Source organism: Callorhinus ursinus, unplaced genomic scaffold (assembly GCF_003265705.2).
Source record: "Callorhinus ursinus isolate GAN/ISIS: 27379988/994484 unplaced genomic scaffold, GSC_fseal_2.0 scaffold5, whole genome shotgun sequence".
In the NCBI taxonomy this organism is placed as follows: domain Eukaryota; kingdom Metazoa; phylum Chordata; class Mammalia; order Carnivora; family Otariidae; genus Callorhinus; species Callorhinus ursinus.
This window is the reverse complement of record NW_027397067.1, coordinates 80,384,943-80,400,494: the sequence shown is the minus strand read 5'-3', so window position 1 is coordinate 80,400,494 and position 15,552 is coordinate 80,384,943. Positions and strand designations below refer to the sequence as shown.

The following is a 15,552-nucleotide window of genomic DNA, read 5'->3' as shown; positions in this document are numbered from 1 at the left end:
TGATCATTGTCATGAAATGCTAGAAGGTTAAGGGACAAATGGGTATTTTTTTTTTTTTTTGTCTTCATAAGAAAAGAGTTGATTCTAGTTGGAGAAATGAAGTCTCTCTTGGCACATCTTCCTGAGAAGGGTCCTTTGGACACCTGCCAACTGCCTAGCGCTGTTACACTCAGAGACTTGCTCTAATTCAGGATGCACTGGGAGTGCACACAGGTCCCTCTCTCTGGTGGGAATGGGAGCAGGTTTCACACGTGGTTCCTCCCAAGGCCAGTGAGTGAGTCAAATCCGGGACTTCCTTCTACTTCCTTCCTTCTCTGGGACCTGTGACTCACCCGTCCAGCTCTGACAGGTGGAGCGCTCCTGCTTGGCCATTAGGAACACAGAGAACCAGGCGTATTCCTCACCTGGGAGTGAGCAGACAGTTCCTGGTGGTTTCAGGACTGCTCCTGAGGAAGAGAATACCCCACTGGGGGCTGATGGGTCAGCAGTCTCTCCCCCAGACGCAGTCATCGGGAGGAGGTCCTCGGGAGAGTGGCATGGGGTGGGCACTGCGAGAAAGTCATGCAGTACCTGACAGGAGTTTATCTGGGGTCCCAAGTGGTTGCCTTTTCTCTCCCAAGCCCACACATCTGGCCGACTTCAATCAAGTGCAGACCATTCAGTATTCAAACAGCGAAGACAAGGACAGGAAAGGGATGCTACAGCTGAAAATTGCCGGCGCTCCAGAGGTAAGGATGCAGTTTGTGTGCGTCATCAGAATCCCAGCTTTCTTTTACGTGGTGAGTGTTCCATTTCAGGTAGTAATGAGTACGTGCCCCCAAGAGTAGAGCAGGTGACAGATGGAAAAGTCGGTCCGGAGCATTATTGTCAAGTCAGTTGAAGATTCTCGTGAACTAGCTCAAACATCCGCTTCTGAGGATTATGTAGATGCATGGGTACCTTCAGTAAGCAGTGTCATTGCCCGTACTGCTGTGCGTGCTGGTCTCGGGGCCGGGTCACCTGCTAGCAGCCCCGGCGCTGCAGCTCCTGCCGGGTGGGTCACCTGCTGCTCTGACGCTTAGCGTGGGGGCCAGGAGCGGCACGGGTCATTCTCAGAACCCAGCAAAAGAAGTTCTGTGAGATACTCTGAACCCATTGTACAGCTGAGAAAGCCGAGCACAAGTGGTGGAGATGGGGTGCCTCCCAGAGCCCACGCTTTTAATCTGCATGCAGTGTGGCCATCTGGCAAATACTGCATCAGGTGACCGTCTCTGGCTGACGGGCAGTGGAGTCGGAATGACTGGGCTTGTCGCATACAGCACGTTTTCGGACCTCGGTCGTCTGTTATGTGCAGCGCACAGGGCTCTCTGGTGGCGGAAGCCTTTTCTCAGACAGGTTTATCTGCCACGCTCCTCACTTGTTGTTTTTGCCTTGGGAGCGGTGGCATTTCTGAGGCTCTCAGAAGTGCATTTGATTCTCAGAGGTCAATAAATGAAACCCTAAAATATGGAAACTATTGCCAGTTAAAATTTCCGGACAGCACCTCCGTAACATTCTCTTTTGGCACCACCATTGTCAGAACTGCTCCCCCTCCCCCCCGCCCCGAACATGTAGCGGAGCTCAGGGAAGGTGTGTTGTTCGTGGACGAGGGTGTGAGGAGTACTGCTCTGGTTAGGGCGTCCGTGTGTCGGGAAGGAAAATACAGCTCTGATCGTCTCCCGGGTAATCTTTAATGATAAGTCTTCAGGAAGTTTATCAAAATTGCAGGTTTGATAGTGAAAACAGTGAATTCTTACCTCTTAGGCAAAACATGCTGTGCATGCTTCAAATAATGAGATTTTAGTAATTTTCTTTAATGCTAGAAAAATTACGAGGGATGATAAAAATTTACTCCATGTTTGTTTCTAAAATAGGCCATACTTGAAATATACTGAATCTTTAAATTCTTCCCTTAATTAGATGTTCCACAGGGGCCAGACAACTCTGAAGGGAAATTTTTTTTTTTTGCCTCCTTTAGTTCTAGAAAATGAATCTCAGTTTAAGTGATTTTTCTGTTTTTGTCTGGGTCGCCTTCTGTCACATATTCTAGGAATAACATCCTTAAATATCAAACTTCCTTTTCCACGCCGACCTTATGACAAATCTGTGTCGCAGTCACTCTTCTGTTGCCAAGTGCACCTGGAGATCTGATGTCATGGTACAGCTGCCCCTTTGATGGTACAAAGAACAATAACGCCTCTCTTGGTCTTCTCCCCTTTCAGCCTCTGACAGTGACAGCACCATCCCTGACCATCGCTGAGAATATGGCTGACTTGATAGATGGGTACTGCCGGCTGGTGAACGGGGCCACACAGTCTTTTATCATCAGACCCCAGAAAGGTGAGGTCCTGCTTCTGCTTGAGCAGTCCCACTGGGAGCTGTTAGGCGAGCTCATCCCAACTGCCTCTACTCCTTCTTTTAGACGACTCTGAAGACCAAATAAGTAATTCAGCCAAGTACGTCTGTGTTCTTGGTTTTCCAGGGAAGTGGGGCAACGCGCAGCCTGTGAGCCGGGTTTGAATAGAAGAGCTTTGGGGAAACAGTGTTGGTGTTCAGGCTGCCGGGTTCAGGCAACACACTGGAGTGCTTTCTAGGCTGCTGTCAGTGTTTGTAGTAAACGTTTGGGATTATGTTCTGGATTTTTTTTTCAGGTATACTTTGTAACTCATGTTAAATAAACTCTCTGTTTTTTCTTATAGATCTCAAAAGCTTAGAGCAAAGAACAAAATTAGTTCTAAGGCATGATGTAAAATCAGTGATTAGAACGAGTAATTGTTAGAAACAAGGCTGTATCACTTCGGAAGCCATGTGGGGTTCTTAAAAGGCAGTAAGAAGGGTTGTTTCAGAAGATTTGGAATTCTGAAATAATCAAACAGAATGTTCCCAGCAGGAAAATAGCGTAGTGGTAGCAGGAAAAATCTGGGCTCTAGAAATGTATCCTTTTGTATGTTCAAATGGCAAGTCCTCTGAGCTGCCATCTGTAAATTGCTTGACCTTTCTGTGCCCGGTTCTCTAGCTCTAACACACACAGAGTGGCACCTGTCTTGTATGGTTTAGGGAGGATAAATGACTTCATCTGTGTGAAAGTCTTGGAACTGTGTCTGGCACATGCAGTGGCCATAAATGTTAGCATTGTTCCCGTGACTGCTGCTACCTGCAGAGCGATCCTGACCTACTGTGTGAACCTGGACTCTGACCGTCCTCATCCGTAAAGAACGATGCCTGCTTTATGGCGTGGGAGGTGGGTCCACAGTGGTGCCCACAAAGTAGCCAGCTCTGTGGCCGGTAGACACGGGATCCCCTGCAGCACTCCCCTCCGTGACCGGGACCATCACAGGGAAGTGGTCCTGAGGGGCCGAGTGCTGTGTGTCCAGGTACGCAGTGTGGAGAGGAGCTAGGAAAACAGATGATGGAGTCCTGAACTCCTGGTAGAGACGCAGCAGAAAGCCCGGCCTGCCAGCAGCCCCGTACCCTGTGTTCACAGAGCGGCTGGAGGGAGCAGTTGGGAGCGGGGGGGAGGTGTGAGGCCGGGAATCATTGGAACCTTTGTTTAAAAGTTAGTGTCATGATGTGCTCTGAAAACAATAGCTAAAGTGTGTGGATTCTAGGATATGCCTAATCTAGTAAAAATCTTTATGATCACACCATTAAAACCTATTCTAAAATATAGTTATATTTAGATTTATAGTACCTTTCTTTGTATGAAATATAGTAATAAAGTTGCTTTTAGAAAGGTCTAAAGGCTACTCTCAGTTAAAACTTGTACAGACATAAACTCTTGATTTTTCATTTTGTGTTTTAAGCAGGGGTATGTACCTTGCAAATATCATTTAAATATTTTAGGGAAATTCCTTTCCATGAAGACGGTATTTTGCGAAAGTGTTCAATGTGACATATTGCCTGTCTCCTTTTTAGTAAATAATTTAAAATTTTTTATCCTAATTTACCAAATGTTCTTTATCAGTTTGTGCACACACACACAAAAATAACATTCAGACATTAAGCATTAAATAAGCCAGCCATTCCATGTTTGGAAACTTCAACACCTTCCTGTGTTGGTTTTTAATTGGCTTTTTTTTTTCTCCTTAGGGATAAACATTTTGATATCACATCTTGTGAACTGAGATGCATTAAGTTCTTTGTGCATATGACAAGAGCACAAGTGAAAACGCTTCTCATAAAATCCTAGTAGGGCGCTGGCTCTTAGCAATTTTATGTTGTCTTTACAGAATGAGACACTAGATTCGATAATGTACTTACTTTATTCTCAATCCCAGTATGTTCATTTATTATACAACTATTTTGTAATAGATACCTAATGTGAAGGTATACTTCTAATGGAAATAATACTTTAAATCAAACATTTTTAATGGATTATAGTCAGAAATATATGTGGACAAGAGTACATGAGCATTTTTTAATTTAGATTTTTTTAAATTTCTTTTTTTTTTTTTAATTTTATTTATTTGAGAGAGAGAGAGACACACCGAGAGAGGGAACACAAGCAGGGGGAGTGGGGGAGGGAGAAGCAGGCTTCCTGCGGAGCAGGGAGCCCGATGTGGGGCTCGATCCCAGGACCCTGGGATCATGACCTGAGCCGAAGGCAGATGCTTAACGACTGAGCCACCCAGGCGCCCCTAGATTTTTTAAAAATTTCTAATAAATTTAAAACATGTTTCTACACCCCAGTGCACCATTTTCCTGGCAGTGTGCTTTTAATAACATATATGTACCCATATGTCTTCTCTAGATTGTAAACTGTTTAATGGTAAGCAACAGGTACATGTTTATACGCATAACAGGGACACCAGTTCTAAGTGACCTGTAAGTTCTACATGTGAGTTGTGAGTATGCTCAGATGCACTTGATTAGTTCTGTGATCTACCACTATTACTTTGCACTTATAAAGTGCTTTTAAAGGTGGTGTTTACTGGGGTGGAAAATGTAATTAGAGCCACAAGCAAGATATCCTGAACTGAGTTCCATCAGAGTTGCTGAATGACCTCGACCCTTATTGTGGGGCGTTAGCTAACCTATGCCTTACCCACAAGAAAGCTCAGGGGCAGTTTTTCAATTTTAGTAAAATTCTCCTCAGAGGAAAGAATTATGCAGATTAACATAGGGTCATAATTTCCTCATTCCTCAGAAGATTTCCTGTGTGTGGGATGATAATAAGCCTGTACCTGGGAGGGAGGGGAGGTATGCTTCTAAGATGTCATGACCCAGAGTGTAGGAAGAACAGGATTGACAGAGCTGGTTTTGTAAACATGAAAGCACTTCTGTTGGTAAAAGAAACATTTTTTTAAAGCTGAGATACAGGAGGGAAAACATCTGTGACACAGACAACAAAGAATTAAAATCTCTTCTTTCTCGCGTGTTCTTCCAGCTCATTAAGACAAGCCAGTATGAAAATAGGCTCCTTGTAGAAGAGTGGACATGGAGATGTGCAATAGGCATTGGACACCAGCAGCGACAGATCGCATTTTCTGGTTTAGGTTGGGTGAAGTGACGGATCTTCCATTCCATCCTTGGAAGATGTGCTCTCCCATTTTGTTGGTGTCTGCATAAGTTGTCGGAGGCCAGTGTAGCGATGGCGCCCTGCCCATTGTCCACCTCCTAGAAGTCCTCCTGCAGAATCCGATGGACACAGGGTGTCTGTCCACTCTGCAGTGTGTGTAGCAGCTCAAAACCAGACACAGCCTAAATGTCCAAACAATGGGAAGGAATCACTAAGTGAGGGAGCATGCACCCCTCATAGAGTACTCCACAGCTGTGAAAAACAGGAGGGGGTGCTATTTTCGTGCTAAAAGCCTACACCTGCGTGCACACACATATATGTAGCCAGGCCTGTGTGTGTGTATTCGCACGTTTAAGAGGAGTCTGGAAATCTGGGCGGCTAAGTGACCAACTGTGGACAGGGAGTACTCCCGGGGAGGTGGAGATGTGACTGAAGCAGGGGACGAGGCTTTGGCCTTTCCACTTCCTTTCTATAATATGCACCTATATGATTTAGATTTGTTACAGGGAATCTGCATTGGTTAATTTAAAAAACAGGTAAGAACTTTTATCCAAAAATTAGAAGTCAAATGTAGGTTAATATAAAGATACATCCTTAATCCTAAAGGATTTATTCTGGGAAATAAGCTATCTGCCATGGGAATGACATTGAGAAGTCGTATGTTAGTCCCATTGTTTGGACATTTAGGCTGTGTCTGGTTTTGAGCTGCTACACACACTGCAGAGTGGACAGACACCCTGTGTCCATCGGATTCTGCAGGAGGACTTCTAGGAGGTGGACAATGGGCAGGGCGCCATCGCTACACTGGCCTCCGACAACTTATGCAGACACCAACAAAATGGGAGAGCACATCTTCCAAGGACGGAATGGAAGATCCGTTGCTTCACCCAACCTAAACCCCACTAGGTCTTCAGCTTATAAATTTAAAGGAATGTTAAAAACTGACACCTAGAACTGGGCGTTTTAGTCGGTGAGTCCTGCGTTTTTGTAACAGTGCTGCTGCTAGTGCGTGTGGCCATGTTGCTCAGTGATCTGTAACGGTCTTGCTTCCCGAAAATGTACTCAGGATCCTTTGTTGTTAATCAGCTCATTTACAGCCTTCTCTCTGCTCCTGCCCAGCTGCTTAGGAAGTCTCTATTAACCAAGTCTTTATGAGCTCGTCTCTTTTTCTCCCCAGGGAAGTTGACCTTGCAACAAAGAGTGCAGACGGCCAGCGGCCATTATTAACTGACAGTGGTGGTGTAGACAAGACCTGGTCGGAGCCTTCATGGGTGGTCAACTAATGATAGGATCTTCTAGTAACTCCACTTTTGGCCTTCATGGTGTGACTTGGTTATTTTGCTTGAAATGTGGATGTCAGAAAGTCAGAGTGAGGCAGTTTGGATGGGAGTGCAGCACGCGTTGGGTGTCACATGCTGGTCGTCTGTGTTCTGCGGTGCTGCGCATGCCTCACCTGTCCCTGCAAACCAGACGGTCCGATTTCTGTTTCACAGATAAATAGTTGTGCAGAGTCACTCAACGTGGGATCCGAGGCTGATTCGGTTCTTCATTTACCAAGCAGTGGTCTGAGAACCTTCTGAGCGCAGGGTGCCCTGCTGAGTGTTAGAGACACCTGTGTGCAGGTTAAGTCCGATCTTCGAGTGTTCTCACACGTGGAAGTGCCCTGGAACGAGGCAGAAGCACAGCAGCACCACCCAGAACCACCTGAGTTACTGCAGGAAGGGCTCCCTGGAGCTCAAATTGTGCTTGGATGGAGGTTTTGTTTTTTTAGAATATTATATCATTCGTTCATTCATTCATTTATTTTTCAGTTGTAGTTAGTTAACAAGGAGTGCAGTATTGGTTTCTGGAGTAGAATTAGTGACTCGTCACTTTCATACAACACCCAGTGTTCATCATAACAAGTGCCCTCCTTAATACCCATCCCCCATCTAGCCCATCCCCCACTGAATTGAGCTTTGAGAAATTGAGGAATGGTCTTTCTGCCAGAAGGAAGAGCACCTTTCAAGGGTCGGAATGTGTGAAGGCAGCATGCTGTGTTCAGGGAAATATGATATGCAGTCACCCAGTTCCAGGGAGCAGTAGGTAGCAAGACTGGTGAGACAGGACAAAGGTAACTTCTGGGGGCGAAGAGCTCTTGGGGTGAGTTCTAGGGCAAGTGCAAGGAGCAGAACTGTAGGCAGCAATTGTGACTGCACTGGGTGACACTAATGGACTACCTGGCAAGGCGTCAGAAAGATGGGCGGTAGGTGGGCAGACACCCCAAAGATGGAGATAGGGCAGTGTTGTGTGCCAGCAGAAATGAAACAGTGCTTTGTGGGTTGAGCAGATGTGCTTAAATTTCATCTTAAAAGCCATTGAAAGGGTTGCCTGTCTGGCTCAGGTCAGTGGAGCATGCGACTCTTAATCTCAGGATTGTGAGTTCGAGTCCCACGTTGAGTGTAGACATTACTTAAAAATAAAATCTTGGGGCGCCTGGGTGGCTCAGTCGTTAGGCGTCTGCCTTCAGCTCAGGTCATGATCTCCAGGGTCCTGGGATCGAGCCCCGCATCGGGCTCCCTGCTGGGTGGGAAGCCTGCTTCTCCCTCTCCCGCTCCCCCTGCTTGTGTTCCCTCTCGCTGTGTCTCTGTCAAATAAATAAATAAAATCTTTTAAAAAAATAAATAAAATCTTAAAAAAAAAAAGCCAATGAGAGACACTGGAATTTTAAACAACGGAATGACTTGATGAGTTTGTATTGGGGGGGAATGATCCTCGTAGTAACTTAGCCCAGGGATGGATTAGAAGAGAGGATTAGTTAGGTGCCTGTTAGATTTAAACAGATAGAAGACATTGACCTGGGAGCTCTGTGCTTCCTGCTTCATGGAAGGAGGGTGGGGAGAGAGCGTGTCCGCCAGCCACCAAATGGAGCCCTGTGCTTTGCTGTGATGAGAGCGGCAAGGGCTGGTGCCGGGAGCCCCGAGCCCACCCCTGTCATGGGTGGCAGGTGACCCCTTGGTCAAGGCCTGCTTGCTTCCTGGGCTGCTCTGGTGCATCAGTCCCTCTGCCTCTGCACATCCCAAGGATTTATTTTCCTTGTATTTGTGTTTCCTAGACAGGTTTTGGTGTTGCTTCTACTGAGCATTTTTATCAGAGGACAAAATGGCCAGTCCTCTGGTGTAGGGATGTCTTTCACCCACTTATCCCCTCAGGGCTTTGCTCTGATGAGACAGTCCCTTTTATACAATATGCACCTCCAGTCGGTTTATGTGTGTTGTAAATATTGAAAACAAACCACGAAAGCCTAAGATGCACGGTGTAATAACTTCCTTATTAAAGGGTTATTGCTAAATTCTGGACTAAGACTTACCCTTGTTCTCTGATTGCTGCACATAATCTTTTCAAAAGAAATAGGGACCTCATCTCTCTCTCTCTCTCTCTCTCTCTTTTTCTCCAGAAGGTGAACGGGCTTTGCCATCAATACCAAAGTAAGTGCTGCCTTGTGTATTTTGTTACTTATTTGTGTTAGAAACTGTCAAGTAATCACCATGCTTTATTTTCCATTTGCCTGAATCATCAAACTTCTATGTATACAACTAGGGAAGTAGAAAACAAGTATTTCCAGAAAGAAGTGAAATGAGTTGTAAATCGTGTCATGTATTTAGCTTTAACCAAAAACGTAAAATGACTTTCCCCTTATCTTAAGTTGATCGGGCAGCTGGAGGACCGACCCGGTGACAGCACCAGGGAGGCCTGTTGATGGTTTATACTCAGCACTCGCCTTTTAAGAACCTGAGAATTGGTGCCATTCTGGCCTTTTTACAAGTGAGAAAAGTAAACATAAGTATTTGTGTTCATTTTTTAAGTTGCTGATGTCATGAATTTCATAGTAGGTGTGTTGATCTATAAGATTAAAAAGAATTGAGCAGTGATGCCCGAAGAACTTACTTAGTAACTTCTCTGGGGTCAGCCAGCGTGCAAGGGACTGGGGACCAGAGGAGTTAAAATTGGGAGATGTGGACACATTGGTAAGTAAGCATCAGAGCCGAGTGCTGAGCGCTCTGGGGTGGAACAGAGTCTCATGACATCTGCAGGCGTTGCTGTTGCTCTGTGGGTACAGGCCAGCATCCTTGGGCCAATGGGCCAGACCCTGACCACTGGCCCCTGCCAGCCCCTCTAGGCTTGCTTCACCACCACTCACGCTCTTCTTCAGCTCTGTTGAACTTCCTTTAGTTACTGGAGTAACTGGTCCTTTCCTTACCTCCAAGCCATTAAAATGCTCTTTGCTCACATGCCCCACTAGTCCTCCAGCCTCTGTGACCTCTCCTAGGCCCTGCTCATCTTTCCGGCTCTAGAAACCTCCCACGATCACCCAGCCCTGGAGAGCACACCTTGTGTGCTTCCCCATAACACCTTCTTCCTTGCTGGAGGACTTACCACACTTTCACAACTACCTCTTTGCTCATCCATGCCCCCAGGACCTTGTGGACGGCCAGGGTCACGTGGCATCATGGACCTGACCCGGGGAGTAGCTGGTGTGTGGGAGGTGCGCCGTGGCTGTGCGGGTGGTGGAGGGATGGGTGAAAGCAGCTTGCTTTCAGCTTTCAGGCCGTGTGTTTCACAAACTCACTAATGTTTAATAGATATTTATTCATGTCCCACATTAGGCCAGGAATATATGCCCAGAATATCTTCAACTGTAGAGAATCTGTAAGAGATTACTTTGAGGATTAAAATATGCAGAATCATAAACAGATACAAAAGTGGATCAAGACGGTAGTAGGTAGAAGCGGCAACAGATGCTAGAAACAGTGAATTAAAAAGGAAACTTTAAAAGAGTGACATTTGCCACAAATCACAGAGCAGGATACCCTGGGGCGGCTCTTGTTTGGAAAGTGGTGAAATCCGTGCAGCCGTGAGCAAGCGGATGTGCAGCAGCCCCCGGAGACGCGTCGTGGGAGAGGAAGAGCCCACCGCGTGGGCAGCAGGGCGTGGAAGCACACGGCCCGACCTCCTTTCGGGAGTGCGCACCCCGACTTCCCTGTGCGCGTGGTTCAGAGAGGTGCCAAGAGTCATGTAGCCGCAGTAGAAGAGGAACCGGTGATTTGTCACACGGCAGCTCTGGTTCAACCCTGAAGCTCATTAGATCTCAGATGCATAGGGAACTCAGTAAAAGGAACTCGGTCCCATGGCTTTATGCTGACATCACCGATCCTAGAGGCCCCGCAGCTGCATACTGAATCTTCCCCGTTCTCGAGAGGGATCTGCTGTCCAGGTCCCGTATTTCCCAGTGTAAATTCTGTGTGCTAGAACCATTTTCTGTTCAGCACTACTATAGTACATGCTTACGTATCTGGAAGAAGTTTTCTTCTATAAAAATGTCAAAGTCACTCTGGCATCTAAAGAGTCTAGGGTTCCTTTTCTGTCTCTGTGTTTTGTGCTTTCCAAAAATTTAAAACTGAACTATGCTTCTGTTTTTTAAATGTCGCTAAGACTTCTGGCCAAAATTTTATTTTATGTGGGTAGATATCTAAAACACACCTGTTGTTGGGCCATTTTATGAAACAAGTAACCAGACATTAGGCTTAATCTGTAAATAATAAAAATAGGTATTAAGGTCCTGCCTGCTTTTTTACATGCTCTGAATTTAAGGAGGACCAGGCATACTCTTGGGTGTTTTTCACATTATGTTTTAGAGTGCAATTTCAATTCCAGGTGTTTCTTTTCCCTCTATTTTATAAATGTGGGGCGACCCCTTGCAGTCTAACATTGCAGTGTAAAATTTGATCTGACCCACATACCCACCGGCTGCTGAGTGGTGGTATAGGGCTGAAGCTGCTGTCACGAGCGGCTCTCTCAGAGCATCTCAGTGTTCCTCCAGTTGCCTATTGTTTCTAAAATAGTAGAGCGGTCTGGTTATTTTAAGTGCCTCAGGTAGTAGCGCTTAATCTTTTAAAAATCACCCTTGAGAGTGCATGATCTCCATGGGAAATGGCATGGTCCTGACTGTAGGCACTCCCTGTTTGTCGGCACGGCGCTCACGGCTCTGCTCCTCTCTGTTCCAGGCTGGCCAACAGCGAGAAGCAAGGCATGCGGACACACGCGGTCTCCGTATCAGGTGAGAGGCTCCACCCAGAAAGTTCCAGATAGCGATCTGCCAAGCAGAAACATTCACGGTGCTATAGAAGGAGCGGGCTCTTTATTGTGATTGCTCTTTCTAGAATAGCTTAGAAAACTAAGCCGTCTGACCACCCAAAGCTCCATAATTTTAACCTTATTAAATGGGTTTGAATATGGCTCAAGATTTTCTTTAGAGGAGATGTGTATATGTAATACAAGACTGTATAGACTTGCAAGTTATTTTTCAGTTGTAATGTCATGTTGACCATACTTAGAGTGAACATTTTTACTTTTGAACTTGCCATTATAATTAATCTTTGCAACTTAGAATGTAACAGTATATACTTTGTGTATTTATTGTTTTGAGTTCAGGAAATGCGAAATGTTTTTCAGTGGTTTCTGTCTTTCACAATTAACATTAAGTGGTGTTTGAATATTGTTTTTTTAAGAGACATAGTTAAGATACTGCCACAAGCAGTATGTTAACTATTTTTTTGCTGGTGTCATGAGTATGGTGTGCTTTCCTTGGTATGTTTTCAAAAAATATGTGCCTTTTCCCCCCATTGAAAAATGTGGGAAATAGAGGAAAGCGGGAATGGGAAGCATCTTCTGTGTACCCAAGTTTGGTATCTTTTACACGTACACACAGACATGTGTATGTGCGCACACGTGAACCCCACACAGACGTGCGTGCGCGCGCACACGTGAACCCCACACAGACGTGCGTGCGCGCACACATGTGAACCCCACACAGACATGCATGCGTGCATGTACATACATGCACACACGCACGTCTGCAGTCCGGTCTGAGCTCTGTGCTATGTTTGTACAACAGCAGCTTCCTAATAACTCCGGAATCTGATAATCTGACTCAGAAGAAACCTAAATCCTATTCGCTTGATTTCCCTTGAGTTAGTTTTTCCTGAAATTTAGTGTCATGCTATTGCCTAGTCGATGACTATATTGTTTCCTAGTGTTCCAGCATATAAATGTACTTGCTTGTTCTTTACTGTGCACAAACAGCCCACAAGCCCTCTCTCAAGAAGTGTTCGTGCCCACCTTTATACACTTGGCAAAGGTACTCTAGTGATGAGCGGTGGGATGTGTCATAGCGCTGCAGTCATTCCCTGACGAGCTGGAGAGCGTTTTGAGTACTCGAGCTTGGGCCCTTGGCCGGTGTCAGATGCCTGGTGGACTGCGGGGTTGCCAGCACGTTCCAAAAGAATAGTCTGTCGCGCTGGCATGCTGCCTTCACCCATGTGCTCTCCTAACCCAGCGGTGATGCTAGGGCACTATGGGGTACTCGGCGTTGGCGCGTGTTGGGCCTGCCCCTTGTTAGGGCTTTTTGGGCACAGGAGATGGGCCAGACGTAAACCAGGCCCTCAGGGAGTTTGTGATCTAGTTGGAGAGACAAAAGCCACCCTGTGCTAAAGTGGTGAGCGTGGCGAAGGATTCTCTCCATGAGCAGGCCTGGGTCCAGAGGAGAGGAGGACGGCTGGGCGCCCCAGGATGACCTGCAGCGTGCCATAAAGAACGGGTGAGACCGGGGCCAGCTGTGCACCACTCTCAGAGCTCTTCTCCATTGTCCTGCGGGCCGCAAGCAGCTGCACGAGCGAGCCCCAGGGAGCACCCCCGTGCGGGCCGATGCGTACCCCAGCCCTACGCTGAAGAGAGAGCAGAGGTGCCCTGTTAGGTGCATCAGGACTCTGCAGCTCAGATGAGGTCCTCAGAGACCCTTCGCATCTTGTTCCTTCTCCTGTTTTCCTGACCCCCTTTCATCAGCGTCCTGCTTCAGGCTTTGAACCTCAGAGTTTTTAGCACCTGATCATCCTTGAACATCTGGGTTTTACCTCTGCCTGCCACCCATCCTTTCCCGTCCTGCCTTCACTGTTCTCCCTAGCTGTTCCGTAGCCACAAGTCTAACCCTCAGTCCCTTCTCCGTGTTAATTAATTGAATTGCCATCATACGTATATAATTTAAATAGGCAGCTCTCTGGTCAGAGACTTTCAGTTACAATTTACAGTTAGACAAAGTTTAGGTTCCTTAGCTCAGAGGCCTCCCTCCCCCCCCATCCCCACACACATTATTTTCCAGCCTCAAAGAGCAGGGACCTGTGCTCCACCACCCACCTTCTCACGGCGGGCATTCAGCTTGCTTGAGTTGTCCCGTTGGCCGGGATGTTGTTGTCATTGTTACGTGTCACAGTCCTCCCGTTCTCATGGTGACACTGTCTCTTACGTGGTTGTCACCATGGTCATCTACAGCTGCCGGAGGAGGAGAGCACTCCATGTTCAGGGCATCTTTAGCGACAGCACCAGGGGCTCCAGAGTTCTGTGTACCCTTGTCACACTACTGCTTGCTCACTTCGGTGAATTGGGCGAGCAGGTGTGGCGTCCTTCTGTCTTCCACAAAGACTGTAAAACGTAGCATCCGGCCCACCAGGAGCCTGCCTCACACTTAACTCAGAAGCTGTTACCTTGATGCCTAGAAAACCAGTACTGTTTCTAAACCCTGAGGGTGTTTCTTTACGGAGTGGCCTGGAAACCTACACCATGTGGGGGTGTTACTGGCCCCCCGATGGAGAGATCCAGCTGCCCCGGGCCTGCAGACTCTGCATCTGCTTCCCCCACAGCGAGCCATTCTCTTTCTTCAGGCTCCTGGTGTGAGGCTGCAGTCCAGTGGCATGCCGGCCATGAGTGTGTGCTTTTCTGTCACGCTTCATCTCGTTGAACCCCTCACGAGCCCTGCAAGATGGATATTATTCCAGTTTGACATTTTCCACTTTGCATTAATTCAGTCAGCAAATACTGTGTGCTGGCTCTGTGCAGGCCCTGTTCTGGGTGCGGGGGTATGATGGTGAAAGCAAGGCCAAGTCCCTTCCTTTATGGAGTTGACATTCTGTGGAAGAGACAGACCAGAGACACTGGATTAAAATCTAGCAGGTAAACAGAGAGCAGCAAGGGGGAGGCTACTGAAAACTGTGGTCAAGGGGAGCCTGGCTGGCCCAGTCGGTGGAGTGTGCAACTCTTTATCTCAGGATCATGAGTTCCAGCCCCACATTGGGAGTAGAGATTACTTAAATAAATAAAGCTTTTTAAGAAATAATAGAATTGTGATCAAGAAAAGTATCTCTGAGCAGGTAACATGTGGGCAGGTAACTGGGTGAAATGAGAGCTGGAGCCGTGCAGACAGGGAGACCCCGAGCACTGGGCCCCGGAGCAGGAGCTTGGAGAAGGCAGGCAGCAGCCAAGGTCGCAGGGAATAGGGAGAGGGACCAGGAGATGCAGCAGGTACAGCAGTCAAGACTTGGAAGCTTGGCCAGGGTCACACACAGCAAGGAGGTGACAGGACTCTCTTTAGTTAGTGTTCAGAATGGTTTCACGGCATTAAAACCTTCACGTGCCTTAGATATGATCTTATTTAATCCCTACGACAGCCTTACGGGGCCTTTTTCATCTGTGTTTCACAGATCTGAGGGGAGAAGTTCAGAAAGTAAACCAATGTGTTAGTGTCACACCTGAAATTGAAGGAGCCTGGATTGGAACTCAGTCATTATTGCTCCCTAGGTGATACTGTCTTTCAGTGCTGGTTTAGAGGAGTTTCCCTCGGGTACAGATGAAGAAGCACTTGGAAGGTGGAGAAAGTGGAACTTGTGCGACTGCCCTGTTTCTGAAAATTTCTTATCTTACCTGGTCTTCAAGACCAGATTCAGATGTCACCACCTCCTAGAAGCCTTCCCTGACTACTCCCGGACACCTTCCTCAGAGTATTCTAGCCCACTGTGCATCTTTCTGTTATGGAAAGTTTTTAGATGGATGTGATCATTTTGGAAACCATCTTGTGCACTAGATCACAGCCCCATCATAGGCAAAGACATGTTCTATTTGTCTGCTTACTGACTGGGACATCAGTACTT

General features: G+C 46.9%; 1 protein-coding gene across 12 annotated transcripts in view; it reads left to right on the top strand.

The window, feature by feature from the left end:
* Positions 1-15,552, top strand: part of PTK2 (protein tyrosine kinase 2) — a 254,549-nt gene that overhangs the window by 151,877 nt on the left and 87,120 nt on the right. For all 12 annotated transcript variants that reach the window (XR_012378376.1, XM_073893261.1, XM_073893260.1 and 9 more), the window contains 4 exons: positions 621-728; positions 2,241-2,358; positions 8,973-9,003; positions 11,581-11,633. Coding sequence is in view for 11 of the 12 variants with exons in the window: in XM_073893261.1 (XP_073749362.1) it covers positions 621-728; positions 2,241-2,358; positions 8,973-9,003; positions 11,581-11,633 (310 nt within the window). In the remaining variant the exon portion in view is untranslated. The remainder of the gene's footprint in view (positions 1-620; positions 729-2,240; positions 2,359-8,972; positions 9,004-11,580; positions 11,634-15,552) is intronic.